This window comes from Diorhabda carinulata, chromosome 6 (assembly GCF_026250575.1).
Source record: "Diorhabda carinulata isolate Delta chromosome 6, icDioCari1.1, whole genome shotgun sequence".
Classification (NCBI taxonomy): Eukaryota; Metazoa; Arthropoda; class Insecta; order Coleoptera; family Chrysomelidae; genus Diorhabda; species Diorhabda carinulata.
This window is the reverse complement of record NC_079465.1, coordinates 12290935-12310818: the sequence shown is the minus strand read 5'-3', so window position 1 is coordinate 12310818 and position 19884 is coordinate 12290935. Positions and strand designations below refer to the sequence as shown.

The following is a 19884-nucleotide window of genomic DNA, read 5'->3' as shown; positions in this document are numbered from 1 at the left end:
TGGTCCGTCTGTGTGTTCCGGGACTGGCTAAGCGAGGATTGGGCCTCAGTGAACTGGGGTAGGCGACAGCCGAGGGTACACCCGTTCTCAATCAACTCGACCCGCCCCCTTACATACGAAGCGCTGGTGACAAGAAATAAATGGATAGCTATAGTTCAAACGACGAAAAAACTGCATTGTCTTTAGAAGACAAAGGACAAAATGAAGGAGATATGACCCCAACAGGGTATCACTGGATGTTTACTACAGACCCTAGTGTTAGGAGATCCTCATTGGCAAGAACACCACCAATGAATCGCAAAGATTCAACTGCCTCTGCCACGGATGATGTTTTTGCTAGCCTAGAGACAAACTCTGGCACACGTCAAGATGACAAGACTGGGAGCCACAGTAACACGGCGTACGAAGCAAGTAGCGACAACAGTCACGATGGACTGGCAAAAAATACCAGTCCAGACAAAAAGAAACGAAAGCGAGACTCACATGGAAAGCATATCCCGGATGATACTAGCCAAGAGATGACTGCTGCTATGACCGCCTTGGGTAGTCTTAATAAAAAAGTCGACGAATTAAAAAATGAAGTCAAAGTGAGTACAAAGACAAAAACTGAAATCAAGGCAATAACGAGAGAGCTCGTAAGCATAATGGCAACCCTGAACAGAAGAATGGATGTTTTAAACATCAGACACACGCAGATGGTGCGAAACAACACTGAGCAATCATCGCCAGGTAAGAGCAAAACTGCTAATAATTTAGCTAAACCAGAGGACAATAATCCTAGCTACGCAAGACAAAGTATAGGAGTCCAAGCTGATGAAACCGACATAAGACGAGAGTTACTCGATCTTACAAATGAAATACGTACCAGGGTTGAGACGCAAATAACAGCAAGAAAAGGATGGACAGGGCTAGAAGAGGTAATACATCTCGAGTGGCCAGAAAGCTGCTACCAAAGCACCGTTGTTACAGAGCTGGGATCGCTTAGAGAGCTTCGAGGAGACCTGGTAATAGTAGCAGACCCTGATGTAACCTTGACCACCACTACGGAAAGCGACCTAAAATGCAACTTTCCGGAAATAACAAGCCTTATGTGCGAAGAACTTGAGGAAGGGTGTATTGAATATGTGAGGACGAACACCGAGGTCATACTCAGCAAAGGCAAAAATGGAGCAAGGTCAAGAACCATGTACATGCTGCCGTACAAGGTCAACCCAGAAGGGAAAAACGACATGGGTCAACTATATCAGTTGCTAGGCAAACTGCAAGCAGAGGTTCAAAACCATGGAGTGACGGAAATTCAAGTAGTAGCCTTCGGCAAAATTGATAAAATCTACCTTAGAAAGTGCGCAGAAGGTATCTTCAGAGGATCTGAGGTCAAAGTGCAAGTTATTATACCTAGAGATCCAAGCCGACTAGCACCTAAGTCAAGTAAGGGAGGACCAGCGACGACAACAGAGAAGATTATAATCAAATCTGAAGGAAAGCAATATGCTGACATACTCCGTTCGATCAAGAGTAGTGTGAACATAGATGAGATGGGTGTTAAGGTAAAAGGCATTAAGAAAACCGCTAAGGGTGATGTCCTTATGGAGATACTTGGAGAAAAAAATCAAGTAACCGCCCTCAGACAAGCTATAATGGACAAGGATAAAGATACCCAGGTAGAAATTAAAAGAGATGAAGACATTATTCATATCTCGGACATAGACGGAGATATGAACGCAAAACAGATAGAGCAAGATGTCAGGAAAAGCGTAGCAAACGCAAAAGAAGATGACGTCCGAGTGCTCTCTTGCAGACCAAACCAGAGGGGAAACCAAACTGCTACACTTGCGGTCAAAAGAAGAGTGGCCAGCGAATTACTCAAAATGGATACTGTGAGAATAGGGTGGGCACCGTGCCAGGTCCGAGCAAGGGTCAAAATCACCAGGTGTTACAAATGTTTGGAGTTTGGCCACCGCACCAATGAATGCAAAGGAACCGATAACTCGAAGATGTGCCTTAAATGCGGCAAAGATAACCACAAGGCCAAAGACTGTACTAACAAAAGCTATTGCCTAACATGCAAAAAAGACGGTCACAGAGCTGACCAGACTGCTTGCCCTTACTACCTTAAGCTTGTAAAGGAAAAATCAAAAGCAATTAGTGACACCAGACGCAGGCTCAGCACTGCACGCGGTCAAAACTTTAGTGTTCAATATTAAAATACTTCAAGCCAACGTTGGACGTGCCTATACAGCCCAAGACATGGCGTATGCCACCGCAGTTCAGCAAGGTATTGATATTATGGTAACTGGGGAACCGAACAAAAAAAGGACCAAAGAAGCAAACTGGATCAAGGACAGCAGGCATAATGTGGGGGTCCTACTTCTGAATAAAAAGCTTAGCGTAATAAACCACGTAGTCGGAGATGGTCACGTAATTATCAAACTCAAAGATCTTGAGCTGATATGTTGCTATATATCCCCAAACATCAGCATGGAAGACTACAAAACTGAGGTGGACAGTATAATGGAGCACATAACGAACAACAGTGATGCCATTATTCTGGGAGACCTAAATGCCAAGTCCCCAATGTGGGGATCACCTGTAACCGATGAAAAGGGTCAATACTGGGTGGAATGGATCAACGCTCGCGATTTGGTGGTTCTGAATACTGGAAATGAGCCCACATTTATCCGAGGAGATAGCGAGTCCTTTATTGATGTCACCATAGCAACCAATCGTGTATCTCAAAGAGTAACCAACTGGGAGATACTTGATACCGAAACACTGACAGAGCACAGATATATCGCATTCGAAATTAAAGTAGATAGAGCGAAGACCAAAACAACTTCAATAAGGCCCCTTATTGATTGGACCGCCTTTAAAGCCTGCATAGAGTTGCTTACCATTACTCCAGATGAAATGACTCATGAAACAGTAACCAAGCTGATACAGATGGCAAGCAAGAACAGCACGCAAAATCGAATTCTAAAGACTGAAACATCATATTGGTGGAATGAAAACATTGCTGAAAAACGGTCACTATGCAACAGATTAAGAAGGGTACAACAACGTGCGGCGAGAAGAAACAACCCAAATCGAGACGATATTGAAGCAATGAAAGAGGCGTACAAGACCAATAGAAGGGAACTCTGCTGCCTAATTAAGGAATCAAAGAAGAAATACTGGAACGACATATGCAAAGAACTCGATAATAATATATGGGGAGATGCGTATAAGCTAGTAGCAAAAAAGCTTAATACTCTAAAACCCTATGAGCTTGACATCGAAAAGAAATCCGAAATCGTGGCAGTACTGTTTCCACCCGGAAATGATAAGTGGAGATACCCTGAAAAGGAAGCTCCAGCCCCACCCTTCACAGCAGAAGAGCTAAGGAAGGTAGCCCAAAGTATCAAATGTGGAAAATCACCTGGAATTGACCAAATTCCCCCTAAGGCTATCAAAATAGTAGCAGATTGTGCCCCAGATTGGTTATTAGGCATGATGAACAAACTACTTCAAAAACAGGAATTTCCAAATGAATGGAAAGTTGCAAAGATGGTTTTAATACTAAAACCAGGAAAGCCAGCTGAGTTACCTAGTTCCTACAGACCACTCTGTCTGTTAAATTCCTTGAGCAAGTTACTAGAAGCGTTCATACGGGGAAGACTACAAGATGAGCTTGAAGACAGAGGAGGGTTGCACATGTGTCAGTATGGCTTTCAAAAAGGGAAATCCACGATCCAGGCTGTAGAAGCTGCACTGAATACTGTAACGGAGTTCAAAAGTAGATTCTGCACCCTTGTCACAATTGACGTTAAGAATGCTTTCAACACTGCATGTCACAGCCTGATTATCAAAGAGCTACAAAAAAGGAATATATCGACATATCTAATAAACCTTGTCTCTAACTATTTAAGAAACAGAAAGCTGCAATTAGAAAAGAATAGGGAGATGGATATTACGTCAGGTGTTCCCCAGGGTTCCGTCCTAGGCCCACTGCTATGGAATGTACTATATGACGGCGTGCTGAGCTTAGAACTAACTCGTAATGCTGTAACAATAGGATTTGCTGACGATCTGGCGCTGATAGTCGGAGCAGAAAGCCAACAGACATTGGTTACTAACACCAACATGTGCCTGGAAAAAATAAATACCTGGATGAGAGACAACAAGCTTGCTCTTGCCCCCCACAAAACTGAGGCAATCCTACTAAAGGGTAAACAAAAGAGGGAGAAAATAAGCTTCAGCGTAGACGGAGTCAATATAAAGCCAGCAAAGAACTTGAGATACCTAGGTATAACCATTGACGAAAGTAGAAATTTTGGCAAACATGTAGAAACAGTAACAAAGAAAGCTACAGAAAGGGTGTCCAAACTTGCTCGGATTATGCCAAACGTAGGAGGTCCTAGGCAAAGCAAAAGAGCAGTGTTGTGTAGTGCTATGCAAAATATTGTCCTATATGGAGCCCCAATATGGCAAAAAGCGCTTATGAGAAAAAAGCACTTTACTACGGTCAATAGAGCACAAAGAGACATGCTGTTGCGAGTAGCCTCCGCCTTCCGAACTGTGTCTGGAGTAGCACTCCAAGTAATTACGGCTACGGTGCCCATTGACCTCTTAGCCCAGGAAAGAACATCCAAGTACAAATCGCTACAGAATAGCAACGAAGCTAGAGAAAGTTCCCTCACAACATGGCAAACTAGATGGGAAGGTGAGACAGTAAAGGCCCAATGGACCAAAAGGTTAATACCAGACATCAAGCCGTGGGTTAAGTGCGAGCACCGCCAGGTAGACTACTACCTGACACAGGTCCTAACAGGACATGGCGTCTTTCGATGCTATGCTAAACGGTTCAGAAAAGACACCACGGATAGATGTATATACTGTGCCGCCGTAGACACCGCCGAACATACCATCTTCGTATGCTACAAGTGGAGAGAGGTCAGAGACAGGACTTACAGACAGCTGGAATGCGAGCTCACTCCAGACAACATTGTAGAGAAGATGCTTGACAGCACAGAGAACTGGAAATTGGTGCAGAACTTGGCTAAGAGTATTCTCAGCAACAAGGAAAAAGATGAAAGGCAAAGACAGCAGAGAGAAAGGAACCCGAACTCCTAATCCCGAGAGGGGAAGGGAGACGTAGGGTAAAAGGAAACCACTGATAGCCCGTCACTCATGAAGTATGTTCCAGGAACGATGCCATAAGTGACAAAAGGGGCCGTAGACGACTAGAAGGACACTCCAACCGTCCGAGCCTCTCTGCAAAGCAGGACTCCGCAGAGGTGGTGAATGTTTCCCAGCAAATTGCTGAGGAAGTGTGACAAGTCGTTATTTAAAAAAAAAAAAAAATCTATCCAATAAAGAATTTGATTACCGCTTTTAAAGTCCGAAAAAATCTGGGAACACTGCAGGCCTAGCGATGTCTACAAAAATACAAAAAAATTTTTCAATTTCATGGACACAGCGACACTATATTATATTAAATACTATAAAATAACAATTTAACTTGTAATAATAAGTATAGTACATATAATATCTTAGTTGATACGAAATTGAGTTTTACCAGTCTGTTGAGTCTATGGTTGATTTTAAAATTCTACCACAGAACAATAAGTTCTTTCAAGATGAAATGCCTTTGTCAATCTTTGCATCTTATTAAATGTATTTGCCATTTTTAATTTTGAAGGTATCTGATTGAAAAATTTTTCGGTTAGGTTAGGCTGAAGATGATGGATTTTTTACCAGATCTGAAGTGGGTATTGTTAAGTTAATGTCCAAATACTTTCTTATAGTAGGGTAGCTATGAATGAGTTTCTCATCTGAGTTGTGAAAGTGTTCATCAATCAAGTAAACGGATTCTAAAAGGAAAAGAGCGGGGAGAATTAAAATTTTGTATCTTTTAAAATAGAATTCGCAATGCGTTCTACTACTTAACCCATAAATGTAACAAACAGCTTTTTTGTAATTTGATTAGATTCGAAAAAGTACAAACTACAAGACTACATAAAAACAAGTCAAACCTTAGTGAAGATACGATTCCAACAACGAATAGTAATTTGTAAAAGCAGTATGAGAATCGAGCTATTTAGACACAGATTTAATGGCAAAACAAACAACAGACAATATATGGACAAAGAAATTTGATAGAATTGAGGATCGTATTAAGTAATTGTTGAGTTTCAGAAGTTGTAAAGCTCCTTTATAGGATAAAATTAGTTTTCTCAGTGTTCAAACAGAGATCATTCGTGTCAGACAACGACTAAATAGAGATCTTGGCCCAGTGAAAAGTTTGTATATCTGGACCACTCCAGGTTACACTGGTGTCATCCGCAAATAAAGTGAACTCAACATTAATTAATTGATGTTGTTTGTATAGTAAATATCATAAATAATAAATATCTTAATATATAAAAATTCAGTGCCGTGTGTATGAACTCAAAAACGAGTCAACCGATATTCATGAGTTGGCAGATATATGTAATTTGCTCCAAATTAAATGATAGGATAGTTATTATTTAAATTAATGGTCTCAATAATTAATAATAAACTGATCAACATTGATTGTTGTTATTAATCGTAGTTTCCATAAGTCTGGCACAGATGGCGCCATAAGCGAATTTCTTTACAGAGAACTGTAAAATTTTGTCCTTTGCACCTCATAGCTGGCGCCATACTTTAATGTGATATATTTTTTTAGACTACACACTATACATGTCTTATTTTGCCTATACCACTTAACGTCGCTTCTTTCAAATCAGTCTTCATTTTGTCTTCGTTGCGTACATTACTTCGAATATTTTTTTTACTTCTAACATAAAGTTATTCAGAGAACAGCGAAATTCATTCACATTAGAAATTCAATTACTATTTTTAGTAGAATCATGATTACCCCATGCCAATTCCAAGAAACTAAAGGAAAAACTTTTCCAGCAGATTTTTGGACACGAAACTTCTTAGGTCTTGGAGAACAAGAGTGTCACCATTCCATCGATTGTTGCTTTGTTTAGATTGTGGATCGTAGAAATGTACACAAGTCTCATCGATAGTAACAATTCGGTTTAAGTAGTCTGCATCGTTTTCAAATCGAACACAGATCGAACACGATGCTTCTACCCTTGCACGCTATTGGTCAACATTCAAACATTTTGGATCCATTTTGCAGCAAACTACATCGATATTTTCGGGAACTGATACAGAAACTGGCCTTCCCGATCGGTCATCATCTTCAATGGAAAATTTATCTCTTTTGAAGCCTGCAGTCTAATTTTTCACGGTTGCATACGAAGGATATTAATCACCAAGAGTATTAAGCATATCTTCGTAAATCTACTTACCTCTTAACCCTTTTATATACAGGTACTTGATGATGGCTCGATACTCTTATTTTTCGATTTTCACAATTTCGGTGGGCATCTTTTTTCTTTTAATTTATTGCGTAACTCTGGTTTACTTGTTTCATGTCAAACTTTACACTGACACTTCTAATTAGTTATTGTTCGTTGCTATAGTAACGCAATATTTTGTTTATGCATGGAACTGGTCTACGCTAACTAGATATCAATACATACTCGTATAACAGCAAACTATCCTCATCTGATTAGTCATGTTGAAAATAAAAGTTTATTCATTTGAATACGGAACTATTTTCCAAATTTAGGCAAACAAGCTCAAAGTATCACTCAGTGAGTTTAATGAGTTTAATTGACGTACGACGTACATTCGCGCTACTATCCGATAAAGTGCTATGAGAATTCAGTGGAAAATTTGAGTTCATTATATAGTGACATTCTATTGAAATTTAGATTTTTTAATTTATTGTATCTCTGCTCTATAAAACAGCTATTGCCCAATGTAATTGTGAAATTTGTATTCTATTTGTTCAACTAATGTAAAAAGATTAGTTTATAGCTCATTTTGCACACCCTCACAAGAATTTTCCCAATAAATTTACGTGCAGCATTGTTTATTCTTAAAACAACGTACTGAGTGTAACGTATAGATTCTGTTACGTAAATGACAAAACATTTATCAGCATTCTCTCGAAGTGTGAGAAAATACAGAAAATGAAAACGTGTTAAAGAGCAAGATTTCTGTCAGCTAGAGCCATTCCACGTCCTGAACTTTCTAAAGAGAGTGAGGTTAATAGATCACCTGTTAATACTGAGTATCTCCAGCAACAAAAGGAAACACAATAGATCTTTTGTGACATAGTGTACATGACATCTTTTGAAACAGGAATAATTTTTCGGTCTTGTTTGTTCATATTTCAAAATAATTCAGGTATTGTGACATTGACATTTAAGAATGGAGTAGTAAACATTTGAAAAGGTGAAATGAAATGATTAGACGCATCATTGTTCGATTTTGTCTTTGGTTTTAAATATTAAAATGATACCTAATCACTCATTCTATCATTTCAGCTACATATACATCCACCTGGCTTGAAAGAAGAAGAACTTTTCAAGTTAATACCAAAAAACTGTTTACCTATGGAATATGGGGGCGACCTTCCATCTGAAAGTGAACTTCACCAGAAAACTATAGAGCAATTTAGATCTAAGCAAACATTTTGGGACGTGGAGGAGAAATTGAGAAAGCTGGCATATAAAGATTAAATAAAACCTTTTTCGTATATTCTGCTTTTGACTGCTAATAAACGTGATAAATATGTTTCATACTTATCTTCGCATATAAGGCACTCCACTATTCTGGGGTTTATTTATACGTATAATATAATTTTATTATAGCTATTCGTTCTTATAAATTGCAATTCTTCAAATTGTTTCAAGAATACCACATACTGAAAGACTTTATCATTTATGTAGAAAATGATAGAAAAAACATAATTGCAGCTTGGTCACTGAAAAATTGGAAATAGAAACTTCACAAACACAACCGAGTAAATATAGACTGTAGAAAACGATGTCAAAATTTAGATACATAGATACGAAGATAAAACTATAATAGTATTTAAATACCCAGACTTCTGATGATTATGTATACAGTATATTTATTTACATTTGATTTTAAAGCAATAATTGAAGTCGGAAGAGTTTCCTGGAAATGGATGGTCAGTCTCTACTGAGAAATATGTATTTGATACCATAAATATGAAAACAAGAGAGACCACATATTAAAAGGCATAGAGCAGTTATCTGCCCGATTTACAGTGTTTCGAGACCTGATGTGAAAAATTCGGGAGTGAGAGGATGACGTACATAAAAAAATTAATCATACGATACCTCGTTCCTGAGTTTCTTTTCTAAATTATACATTCGAACATTATGAATTTTTAATGGATGATTGACGGAATCAATAATTCTACACTATTATCCATCTGAAAGCTAGGGGCGGCTCATGTCCAATGGTTAAAAATCCGTAACTTTCACCCGTATGATCTAAAGATAGCAAAAATGAATTTTTCGATAGATTTTTGACCAAAAATGTACTCTGCTTTACTCGACAAAATTTATGATTTAGGAGATATGTAGATTTTACATGCCAGGGAAACCGTTCGTCATAGAGACATTCTGAAGAAATTTATCATAAATTGTAATTATTTATAGAAAATACTCAGAGGAGGTATTTAAACACAATCAATCATTTCTAATTGAAGTGCATACTGTCGAATATCGTATTACTTACATAAAGAAAAAGTGAAATGTAGATAAATTTTGTTGATTTCATTTGACTTTATCAAATGAAAACAAAAATCTTCAAAGCGAGCACCTTGCACTACACTATTTCGGAGCCTACAGGATATTTATTTGAACTTGATATGATTTTTTACATTATTTAGGATGTGGGGAAGGGCTCCATCGTGCATGAACCACACGTCTCTACGAATGTTTGGAGAAATATCACATGACATGGGAGGGAAATCATTACGAAGAAATTCTAATCTTTTCCAGCAAATGTATTATCAACTCGTTGTTCATTTAAAAATCAATGAACGTAGGCCAGTCTTGCTGGATACTCCTCTACTTCCGTGGTATGCACATTATAATTGTGAAAGAGTTTAAGAAGTTGCTTCTGGAGAATTCTATGAATAGTTACGTTAAATTGTAGTGATCCTCCGTAGACTCAGGAAGTGTGTAGAAGTGCAAGTTGCCCACATTGAAGATTTATTATAGTTTTTTATTTTATTTGATGAATTCTAGGCTAACCAACAAAATTTATCTACACTTCACTTTTTCTTTATGTAAGTAATACGATGATCGACAGTATGCACTTCAATTAGAAATGATTGATTGTGTTTAAATACCTCAGTTTAAATATAGACAAGGCAGCGGTACCATAGCAGTGTTATTTATGAGCAGATTTTAAGCAAGCATGGAACACAATTAGTAGATCAATGTTGTATGAAGTAGTTAAATACCTCGAAATACCAACTAAGAAAATCCAGTTAGTAATTATAGCTTTGGAGAAAACTTCAAGCAAAGTAACGGTAGATGGGTGAATATCAGAAGCTTTTAATGTAGATAGGGGTTTAAGATAAAGTGACCCACTCCCATCGTCGTTGTTCAATAGTCCTAATAACAATACAAGAAGTATTTATCAAAGGAACCCCAAAATAGTACTTATGCAGACGCTACCTATAGTACTGTTAACTAGATCAAAAATAGAGAAACATAATATGCTAGGTAAGTAAGAAGTAGGGGCAAAAGAACTGCAACAATATTCTAATGCAACGGACAAGTGGATAATGATGAAGCATACTGCTTTAAAGATGTGACTCATTTTGAATATCTGGGGGTAATAAAACAAAAATAATAAAGAAATTTAAGAAGAGGAAGCCATAAAAGCAGTATTTAATTCCAAAAAATTATCAAGACAAGTGTAAACTAAAGTTTTTAAAAATCGCCCAACAGTGGTTTACAGCTCCGAATTATGGATGTTATCGAAAGATGTTGCAAATAAATTGGAAATGTGTGAGAGTAAAATCCTGAGAAAATTTTTGTTCGAATTCAATCTGATAAAGGGATTTGAGAAACAGAACAGTAAGGAAATAGTAGCCAATAATTGACTAAAACAGTTTAGATAGCTGGGTCCCCCAAATGAATTTAGAGTTTTCTTTATATCGTTAGCTCAATCTTCTATTTCGTCCAGTGATTAGCTTGGAGTGTATGATTAGTGCTTGAACAGAGAACAGTATTTACTGTCTAATGGAACTGTGACAGTTATTCCGAAAAAACGAGCGACCATTTACTTCGAAGTTCTTAGTGCGCGAATAACTTTTGTTCGATTTGGCTTTTCTTGAAAGACCCATACAGTCGATTTTTTTTCAGTGTTATTATGCATAGATCCATTATTCTTCGCCTGTTACGATATTATAGACGTCTTTTGAAGCACTACGATTGATTTTTTTCTGCATTTCCTTGCACCAATCAGCACGATTGTCAAATTATGTGATAACCAACGCGAACAAATTTTTTGACAGTAAATGCTCATACAATATTAAATGTATGCGAATGGAACTAATGCCCAAGTATGCTTCAATCTCACGGTATGTCACATGACGATTTTGCAATAATGGTTGGTCGGCACACTGCTATTGGTTTAATCCATGTTAAAGAAAATCATTGCACGAAAAATTTCCCGATTCACTTCCATTTTCTGACCATGATGAAAGTTTCAAGTATCTGCAAACATCTCATAGCATTCGTATGACAACATGTTCTGAGTACGTTCACTTAAAACTTGAGTTGCAGCCCTTGTACGTATCGATCGTTTCCAATTTTTTCCCATGAAAACTCTGTCAGGTACTGGTACTTTTTTTAAGAAACAACTCTTTACACACATCATAATGGTATGAGTTTAATATGTTGTATGATACTTCAAAATTATGAGTTTTGCAAACGGCAAGTTTATTTTCACCTTTTTGCAAGCTCTTTGCTTTTATGGAGTCAAAAACGAGACAACGTTTTTTTCTACTAACTTGGATCAGAGTTCAAGTGTAAATTAAGCGAACAGGTGGTAACCATAGCAGTCTATCAACCTTCACCAATAAAAAAAAAATAATAATCAATGAAATTATTTAAAAATACCCATCCTTATATTTATAATTTGACCTTACTTTGAATAAACAGGAAACATCTAGTTTTATTAATTGATCACAAAGTTTATTATTATATATAGACATACTCTGTCTATAATATTGTTTATGTAAATATATTCAAAGTCTTATTCTGTTAGATGATATAATTGTTTTGTTTTTACTTTAATTAAATCCCGCCTGGCTCACGGTTTTGACTATTCAAAAATTTATTACTTAATTCACTTTTAGAATTCAGTTTAACATAAACACCTAAGTTGATAAAAAAAATTAACTCCTTTTATGGAATTCTTAATAGTAACCTAAAATAAACGAATGAAGATAGTTGATTTCTATCACGATTTTTGAGAAGTTTTTATGGTCCAGTTGAATTCATAACGTCTATGCAATTAAAAATATATAGGTAATAGGAAATTTATTAATCAACGGATTGAACTCGAGATCGATATTAGGTCACATACGATACCTGGATACATTTAAAGTACTAGAACGAACTTTGCTTACTTTCACCTTGGAAAGAAATTAGGATATTAATTTATAGGTTGTCTGTGAGGATATGATTCTGTAGAGTTATTGCTAAATTTCTCAATATAATCCTTTTCTTTTGCACTTATCTATTGTAGTCCAGACCTGGCGAGGAAAATTTCAAGAAGTTATGGTAGACTCAACGCTCAAAGTTAAGTAGTTGCTTGCTCTCCAATATCTATCTAGACTTTTTTACTTCCTCTTTGGTGGATTTGGAACTCTCATAACTCTTCCCAATAATTGCTTATTTCAAGTTTCTGCATCTCAGTTAGTTTTCCGTAATATTTCAAACGACTTGTCAATATTATTAGTGATGGAAAATGGAAATAATTATCGTCGTAATGATCATCTAAATTCTAGGGAGTTCCATTGCAAATTGACCATGCGAAAGTTGAAATGAGAACTTGCATATTTACTCAAGAAAAAAAGAGTCTAAATTCTATTATACATTTTCTATGAATTTTGCTACGTTAACTATTTTTTTGTATGAGGGAGTAATAAAACTTACTTACTAAGCCAAAATATTTTAAATATTATTACAGAATAATCTAAATATTTCCAAAATTTTCATAAATGTACTGGAGCTAATACAATTTTTCGGACTTGTACAAAACAATAGCAAAAGGTTTGGACTGGTCAAAAGTTCTGTCTATTAAATATTACGTAGCCGTATCGTAAGATTTATAAGTACATATTTTCCATTGAAATTTAAAAATTTTGTTTTATTTTAATCTCAAGAATCTCGTTCCAATAAACTCGAAAATACTATATTGGGTTCTCCCATAGGAGTTGTGCACTCTTAACAGTTTAGTTTGGTTGCAGTTTGCAAGGTACAGTGTGCAATCTAATGTGAATTCTAGTCGACTCAAGATGATTATGGAAAATTCAAGAGGGATGCGTGAATTCCGAAATATGGGTAACAGTTCTTCTTTAGAAAAGACTTTCCGACAGTAGACGAAGTTCTTGTCACGGTGCGAGATGATAAGGATTACTCTGAATTGAGTCGAAGCCCAGGAAACTGTCAGAAGAAATAGGTTTTCGCTGGAAAAAACATTCCAGAAAGTCTGTTTTCATGTTTTCATAGAAATAAATGATATTGTATTATTAAGAAGAAATAACTTTAGGACTGTAAAAGAAATGAGAAACCAAAGAAGAAATATATTTTATTTAGATAGAACATGGATCAATGAAGAACATACACCAAATAAACTTTGTCAAGATGAAACTGTCACGGTATAAATTGAAGACTACATAAAATAATTTATCTATTGAATTAAATCCACCAATAGGAAAGGTTATAGACACATTGGCAGTTCACAGGCAGGTAGTTTATTGACTTTTCAATCTACTCGTTCCGGCAACTACCATGAGGACATGAATCCTGATGTTTTCAAAGAATGTTTAGAGCAAATGATAGCTCATCTTCTCAAGAACTGTATAATAGTAATAGATAATGTAATTTATCACTCCTAGTTATAACTTGCTCATAACCAAGTGGTTGAAAAAAGATTTACAGAATTGGTTATATTCAAAGAAAAGTAAGTTCTGTGAGAAAGAACTGTTTTTATATTAAAATTATTCTTTATGAATGTAAGGTTTTTCAATAATCAAAGTTTAAGCCCTTATATCTACCTAACCATTAATGTTCTTCATACATTCTGGAAAAAAACATTTTAGAAAAAATACCATTTTTTTAGTTAGAGCCGTTTGGAAGTTAATTAGGTGAAAATATAATCCCGATATATTGATTATATTATATTGATACAGATGTTATTTCATACGAAAATACTCGGGTTATTCTCTGGAAAATAAAAATATACTATAAATGCTGATTATTAATTCATATAATTATTTCAACTTCGGAAACTGAGATTAGCTGACAAACACGGATGTTCCGTGACTGGCTCTCTCAAATTTACTGTTGATTTTATTATTACCTTCAAATCCTTTAAATTGACATTTGTGAGATTCAGTGAAATTAGTTTCCTGTAGGCATCAAGTGTTGTATTTATTCAGAACGAGGCTAAAATCCGTTGCATTTTCAGTGATCAAGATTAATTATCAAGATAACTAAAAATTTTCGTTATCCCTAAGACTCATCTATAAGTTCTAAAAAAAGTTATAGAACCACTTAGAAGAAATTTGACTGTATAGATGGTATTATAAGACACGTAATTGATGCAAAATGAAGCAAAAGCGAAAACTCTACTCTAATTTCTTACTAATTCCAATTTTGAAATATACCCACTGAACAAGAGATCTCTGTTAAAATCTTGGTTCGTTAAGCCTCTAGATATCTATTTGTGATGTGATGAAATGCAGAAGAATGATATAAATAATCAATCACTATTTTCTTGAGTATCTAAAATATGGTTAAGATATTGTGGTTAAGTGAAATTTTATTCTATAATAAAAGGACGAAGATAACTCCGAAGCGAAGCTCGTATATTTACGATTTATTTAAATATTTGAGCTTCTAACATTATTTTCACTTATTCTACTCGCGTTTGATATGAAGTTCTCAGACATCCTTTATAGTAAAGCACTTTGAGTGACACATGCGTTACATAACAAAATAGATACCGTAAAATACCGTATAGTAATTCTGCAGCTAGTCCTCAATGATTGTTTAAATGAAATTGAGAGCCGTACCTTTAGAGGGTCACCTTTTTCAAATGGAAATCTGAATACGACATCGCGCATTTCGAATGAAATATCTGTTGCCTAGTCATAGAAAATCAACAGTCGCAGTAGAAACCCAAAAATAACACTGGTTGAAACTGAAAGATAACTCGTAAATATAAAGTTGAGTACTCGTCACCGATTTGCACACGTTAAAAGGTATGTATTTATATATTAGTGAATATAATCATAGTAACATTTTCAACCATTGAACTGTTTCTAATTATTAAAAACAACAGTTAATGATCAAGTTTATGAAAAAAGATTTCCAATGTAATCCTTGAGAAAGAAAAGTAAAAAAAAAGTAAAAAAGAAAGGAAAACTTCATTTTAGCTTCATTTTAGCAATAGCACTGAGCGTAATACATATATATATATATATATATATATATATATATATATATATATATATATATATATATATTATGGAATTCCAATGAGTAGACAGATTAAGGCCTTGGAATCAACCGAAAAAAGGTGTGATTTATTGAGTGGAGAAGGCAGATTGTGACCACGGAATCAAATCACTTCTTAGCAATGAACGAATAACCACCCTATCCCTACCCCTTCTCCTGATAATTGCTTCAAAGTGGGAGCCGAAATGTTGAGAATTTTCGAAATTTCAACGCGGTTCAAACCCGTGAATCTAGCTCTTTTGTTTATATATATATATATATATATATATATATATATATATATATATATATATATATATATATATATATATATATATATATATATATATATATATATATTATTATTTATATATATACGAATAGGCTCTATTAATATAACAATTTTCAATAATCACTTTTGATGTAAGTAACTATAATTAATTATTGGAACTGAATAATTAAAATTTGCATTAAGCCGAGATTACTAAATGGATTACGAATACAAGAACTGAATTGCTCGAAGGAAACGGCAACAACGAAGCGTTAGCTAAGATGGAAAGACTTAATGTTGAAAGATTTTAACCATTGTACATTTTAACAAAAAAGTAAAAAAATATTATAAAAAAACTTTCTTATAAACTACATTTACAAAGATTTAAAAGTACATTGAAAATTGTGTGTGTATGTGAAAGAAAATGGCTTGGAAGCAAGTCCATCGGCCATAGAATTTTTCAGTGATACTATTAAGAAATTAATTTTAATATCCTTGATAAAATTTACTAATAGATCTAAATTTTGTCGGTTATCTATGCTTAAAAGGTGTGTGAGGTTTAGAGGTAGGGAGTAGTTTTATTTAATAAGTAACTGCAACAAATTGTTTATTTTATGAATGTGATTGCTGCATCCGACAAAAATGTGATTGAGATCGGCACAAGAATCATCAAGTTGATGATTGTATAATACACAGCATGGCAAGATGAGTGGGATATCTCCCATAACCAGTCTTCATTCTAAGTGCTTGCTGAGTGAAATTTCGAAGTGGTGTATTTGAAAATATATTTCGGGGGTGAGGGTAAATTGAGATAAATTTGAAAAAAGGTGCTATTTGAGAATCGTGAGGCGTTATCCCAATGTTTTTGCCAGGATACGTACATTTTATCTTTTATTGAATCAATCCCATATATGTATATACATTACAAAAAACTCCATTTAGTACTGAATCTTTTGCGAATCGATCTGCTTCAACCCAAATAAATGTCATACTCAAATTTAATAGTTTTGATGTCACATAAAATAAGACATTTCATTCTTTCGAGATGAGTCTCTTTTATGGCACACAGCGCTGATCTAGAGTCAGATAAAATCACACCTCTATCTTTTTTATTTGACTTCAACCAGGTAAGACCCTGTAGGATAGCATAAAGCTCCTTAGTATACAGTGTTTACTATGTTGAAACCATATGGAAAACTTTTTTATTAGTGGTTTTATGAAAAAAAGTTATTCGAGATAAAAAGTTTTGGATGGTCCAAAAATTAAAATGCAACTATCACATATCAATTTTTTAAAGCAGTATACGAGGTTTGTAAAAACATTTGGATTTTGTGCACGAGTAAAGTATCTTTACTTTTCACAGATCAGAAGAATGTTATAAAGTAAAGTTGTTTTGAATTAAAAGCTATATTCAAATATGCAATTACAGCCATTTATTATGAAAATTCAGGTTTTGTGATTATTTACTAATCATTCCGTATTATTCTGGATGGATACAATTTATCTCTCTTACCTTTTAAAAATATGATAACCTGTTTTTGAACAACCTTTTAATTTATATATGTAATGAATGCATAATAATTATTTATTGTAGAAATTGAAAAATCCATACAAATAATATTAATTAGACAAAAACAAACATAATTAAATTTTAGTTCAATGTCCGACAGCTTAGACATATCCACCTTCTCTTTGTAAACATTTAATTGTTCTTTTGTCAAACTTTTGTATTACTTTGCGTATCGTATTTGGAGTAATTTTTTGGCATTCTTCAGAAATAATCCTCTCCAAATGTCTACATCATCAAATGGTCCTAGCTGATAAACCTGTTGTTTTAAGTAATCCCATAAAAAAAGCCAACGGGAGTCAAATCAACAGACATTGAAGGACAAAAAATATCTGAATACCAGTGAATCACCTTCCCATTAAACATATTTTCAAGGAGTACTCTAACGTATGTTCTATGGAACCAAATTGTCATACGTTCTTCTAACGGAAGGTCGTGTAAAAAATCACTTACTTGATTTTCTAATAACTGTATTGGGCACATTTGAGGAATGTCGAGAAAAAAAGTCTTATTAATTTATTTTTGTACACACCACACTATACGTTCGTTTTAAAAGAATATTGGTTCCGAGTTTTTATTACAAAGTTTGGATTACTGTTAGATTAGACGGTTCCGTTTGAAGAAAATGTTGCCTTATCGGAAAATATTAAAGTTCTTGTGAAAAACGGGTCTTCATCAAACTTTCATTGGATCAGAGCGCAGAATTCAAAACGAATATCGTAATCTCTTCGTAGTAACGTGTGTACAAATTGTGGTTTGTATGCTTGATATTTATTACCTTTCAAAATATTTGCCACTTTATCTTTACTTACTGAAGTAGTTTGGATTGCAGTGGCCCTTTTTCTTAATGACATTTTTGGGTCTTCTACAATAGAAAGCATCACTTCAAATTCAGTGTCTTCATTCGCAACCCGTCTTCGGCGTTTATTCTTAAATTTATTTTCTATACTTCCACTAGCCTTAAATTTATTTGAAACTAGCTGACCCGACAGACTTCGTCCTGTCAAAAAGATTTGTAATGTGGCAGTTTTTGTGCCTACGTATTTTAAAAAATTCTCCTGAACAGAACCGTCACCCTGGTGATAGGGCGTTGTGAATAAAAAATAATTAAATAAAACATATATAAGGATTTAAAAGTAAGTAATCGCTTTATTGTTAATCATGTGAATCATAAATAATTATTATTATTATCATTGTAGTGCTTTGTGGTATACGATGTTTTTTGTTTGATTACCTGGCGCATAGATAAACAAATCTGATGGTTTTCCAACACGGGAACAGGCAACATACAATTGACCATGTGAGAAACATGGGTTTTCTAGATTAATACCACAAACACTTAATGATTGCCCCTGGGACTTGTTTATAGTCATAGCAAAAGCAAGCCGCACTGGAAACTGTAGTCGTTTAAACTCAAATGGCACATCAGTCGGAATCATTGGGATGCGCGGTATGAGAACATCTTCTCCTTTATACTTTCCTTTGAGTATAGTTGCTTCTATCACATTGTTTAGTAATTTTTTTATCGCTAACCGTGTACCGTTGCAAAGACGCGGTTGGTTGATATTTCGCAACATTATAACCACCGATCCGACCTTTAATTGAAGATTGTGAGGTGGCAATCCTGGCAAATCCAGCGAGTTTAAAAATTCCGGTGGATAGTTGACTACATCATCTTGATTAGTAGCCGAATCAACTGATTTATATATCCTCAATTCGCCTGTAATTTGTTCTTGAATTTTGAAATTTAATTCATTTACATCTATGTTTTTTGCAGCCAGTATAGCTCGTTCGCTCAACCAATCATGGTTTCTGTAATTTTGAGAAACATCTGGAAACACCTTCTGAATAAGTTCATCTTTTGATTGAGTTAACTGACAAAAACTTTGAGGAAAGTTAATGCAGCCAGTCAACATGTCTATAGGTAATTTGCCATTACCAATGTCAATGAGTTGTTTAGAGAATATGTTTCCAGATTGGTCATTTTGCAACTCGACACGCATATTCTTGCTTAAATGAAGTACTTTGACATGTTTCCACAAATTGGAGGACTTTAGACATGCATTGAGTTCATCAGCTGGCGTTGATCGTGGAATCACTGGCAATGTTTGACGAAAATCTCCTGCTAATAAAATCATTGCACCACCAAATCGGTTATTATTGCTCCGTAGATCTTTTAAGGTTCTGTCTAAAGCCTCCAAAGATTTTTTATGTGCCATCGTGCATTCATCAATTTACATTGCTGCAAAACCTTTGCCATTGCAGAGTTCTTCGAAACGTTACAGGTTGGAGTTTTATTGCTTTGCATATTTAATGGCAATTTTAGTGCTGAATGGGCTGTTCGACCACCTTCAAGCAAAGTTGCTGCGATTCCCGACGAAGCGAGTGCAAGTGCAATT

At 35.0% G+C, this 19884-nt stretch overlaps 2 protein-coding genes across 6 annotated transcripts in view; both read left to right on the top strand.

The window, feature by feature from the left end:
• Positions 1 to 8672, top strand: part of LOC130894973 (alpha-tocopherol transfer protein-like) — a 58017-nt gene extending 49345 nt beyond the window's left edge. For all 5 annotated transcript variants that reach the window (XM_057802051.1, XM_057802047.1, XM_057802048.1 and 2 more), the window contains exon 6: positions 8412 to 8672. In XM_057802051.1, coding sequence (XP_057658034.1) covers positions 8412 to 8509 — 98 coding nt within the window. In that variant the 3' untranslated portion in view covers positions 8510 to 8672. The remainder of the gene's footprint in view (positions 1 to 8411) is intronic.
• A 6341-nt stretch (positions 8673 to 15013) lies between these two features.
• Positions 15014 to 19884, top strand: part of LOC130894976 (alpha-tocopherol transfer protein-like) — a 60538-nt gene continuing 55667 nt past the window's right edge. The window contains exon 1 of the mRNA XM_057802055.1: positions 15014 to 15412. The gene's annotated coding sequence lies outside the window, so the exon portion shown is untranslated. The remainder of the gene's footprint in view (positions 15413 to 19884) is intronic.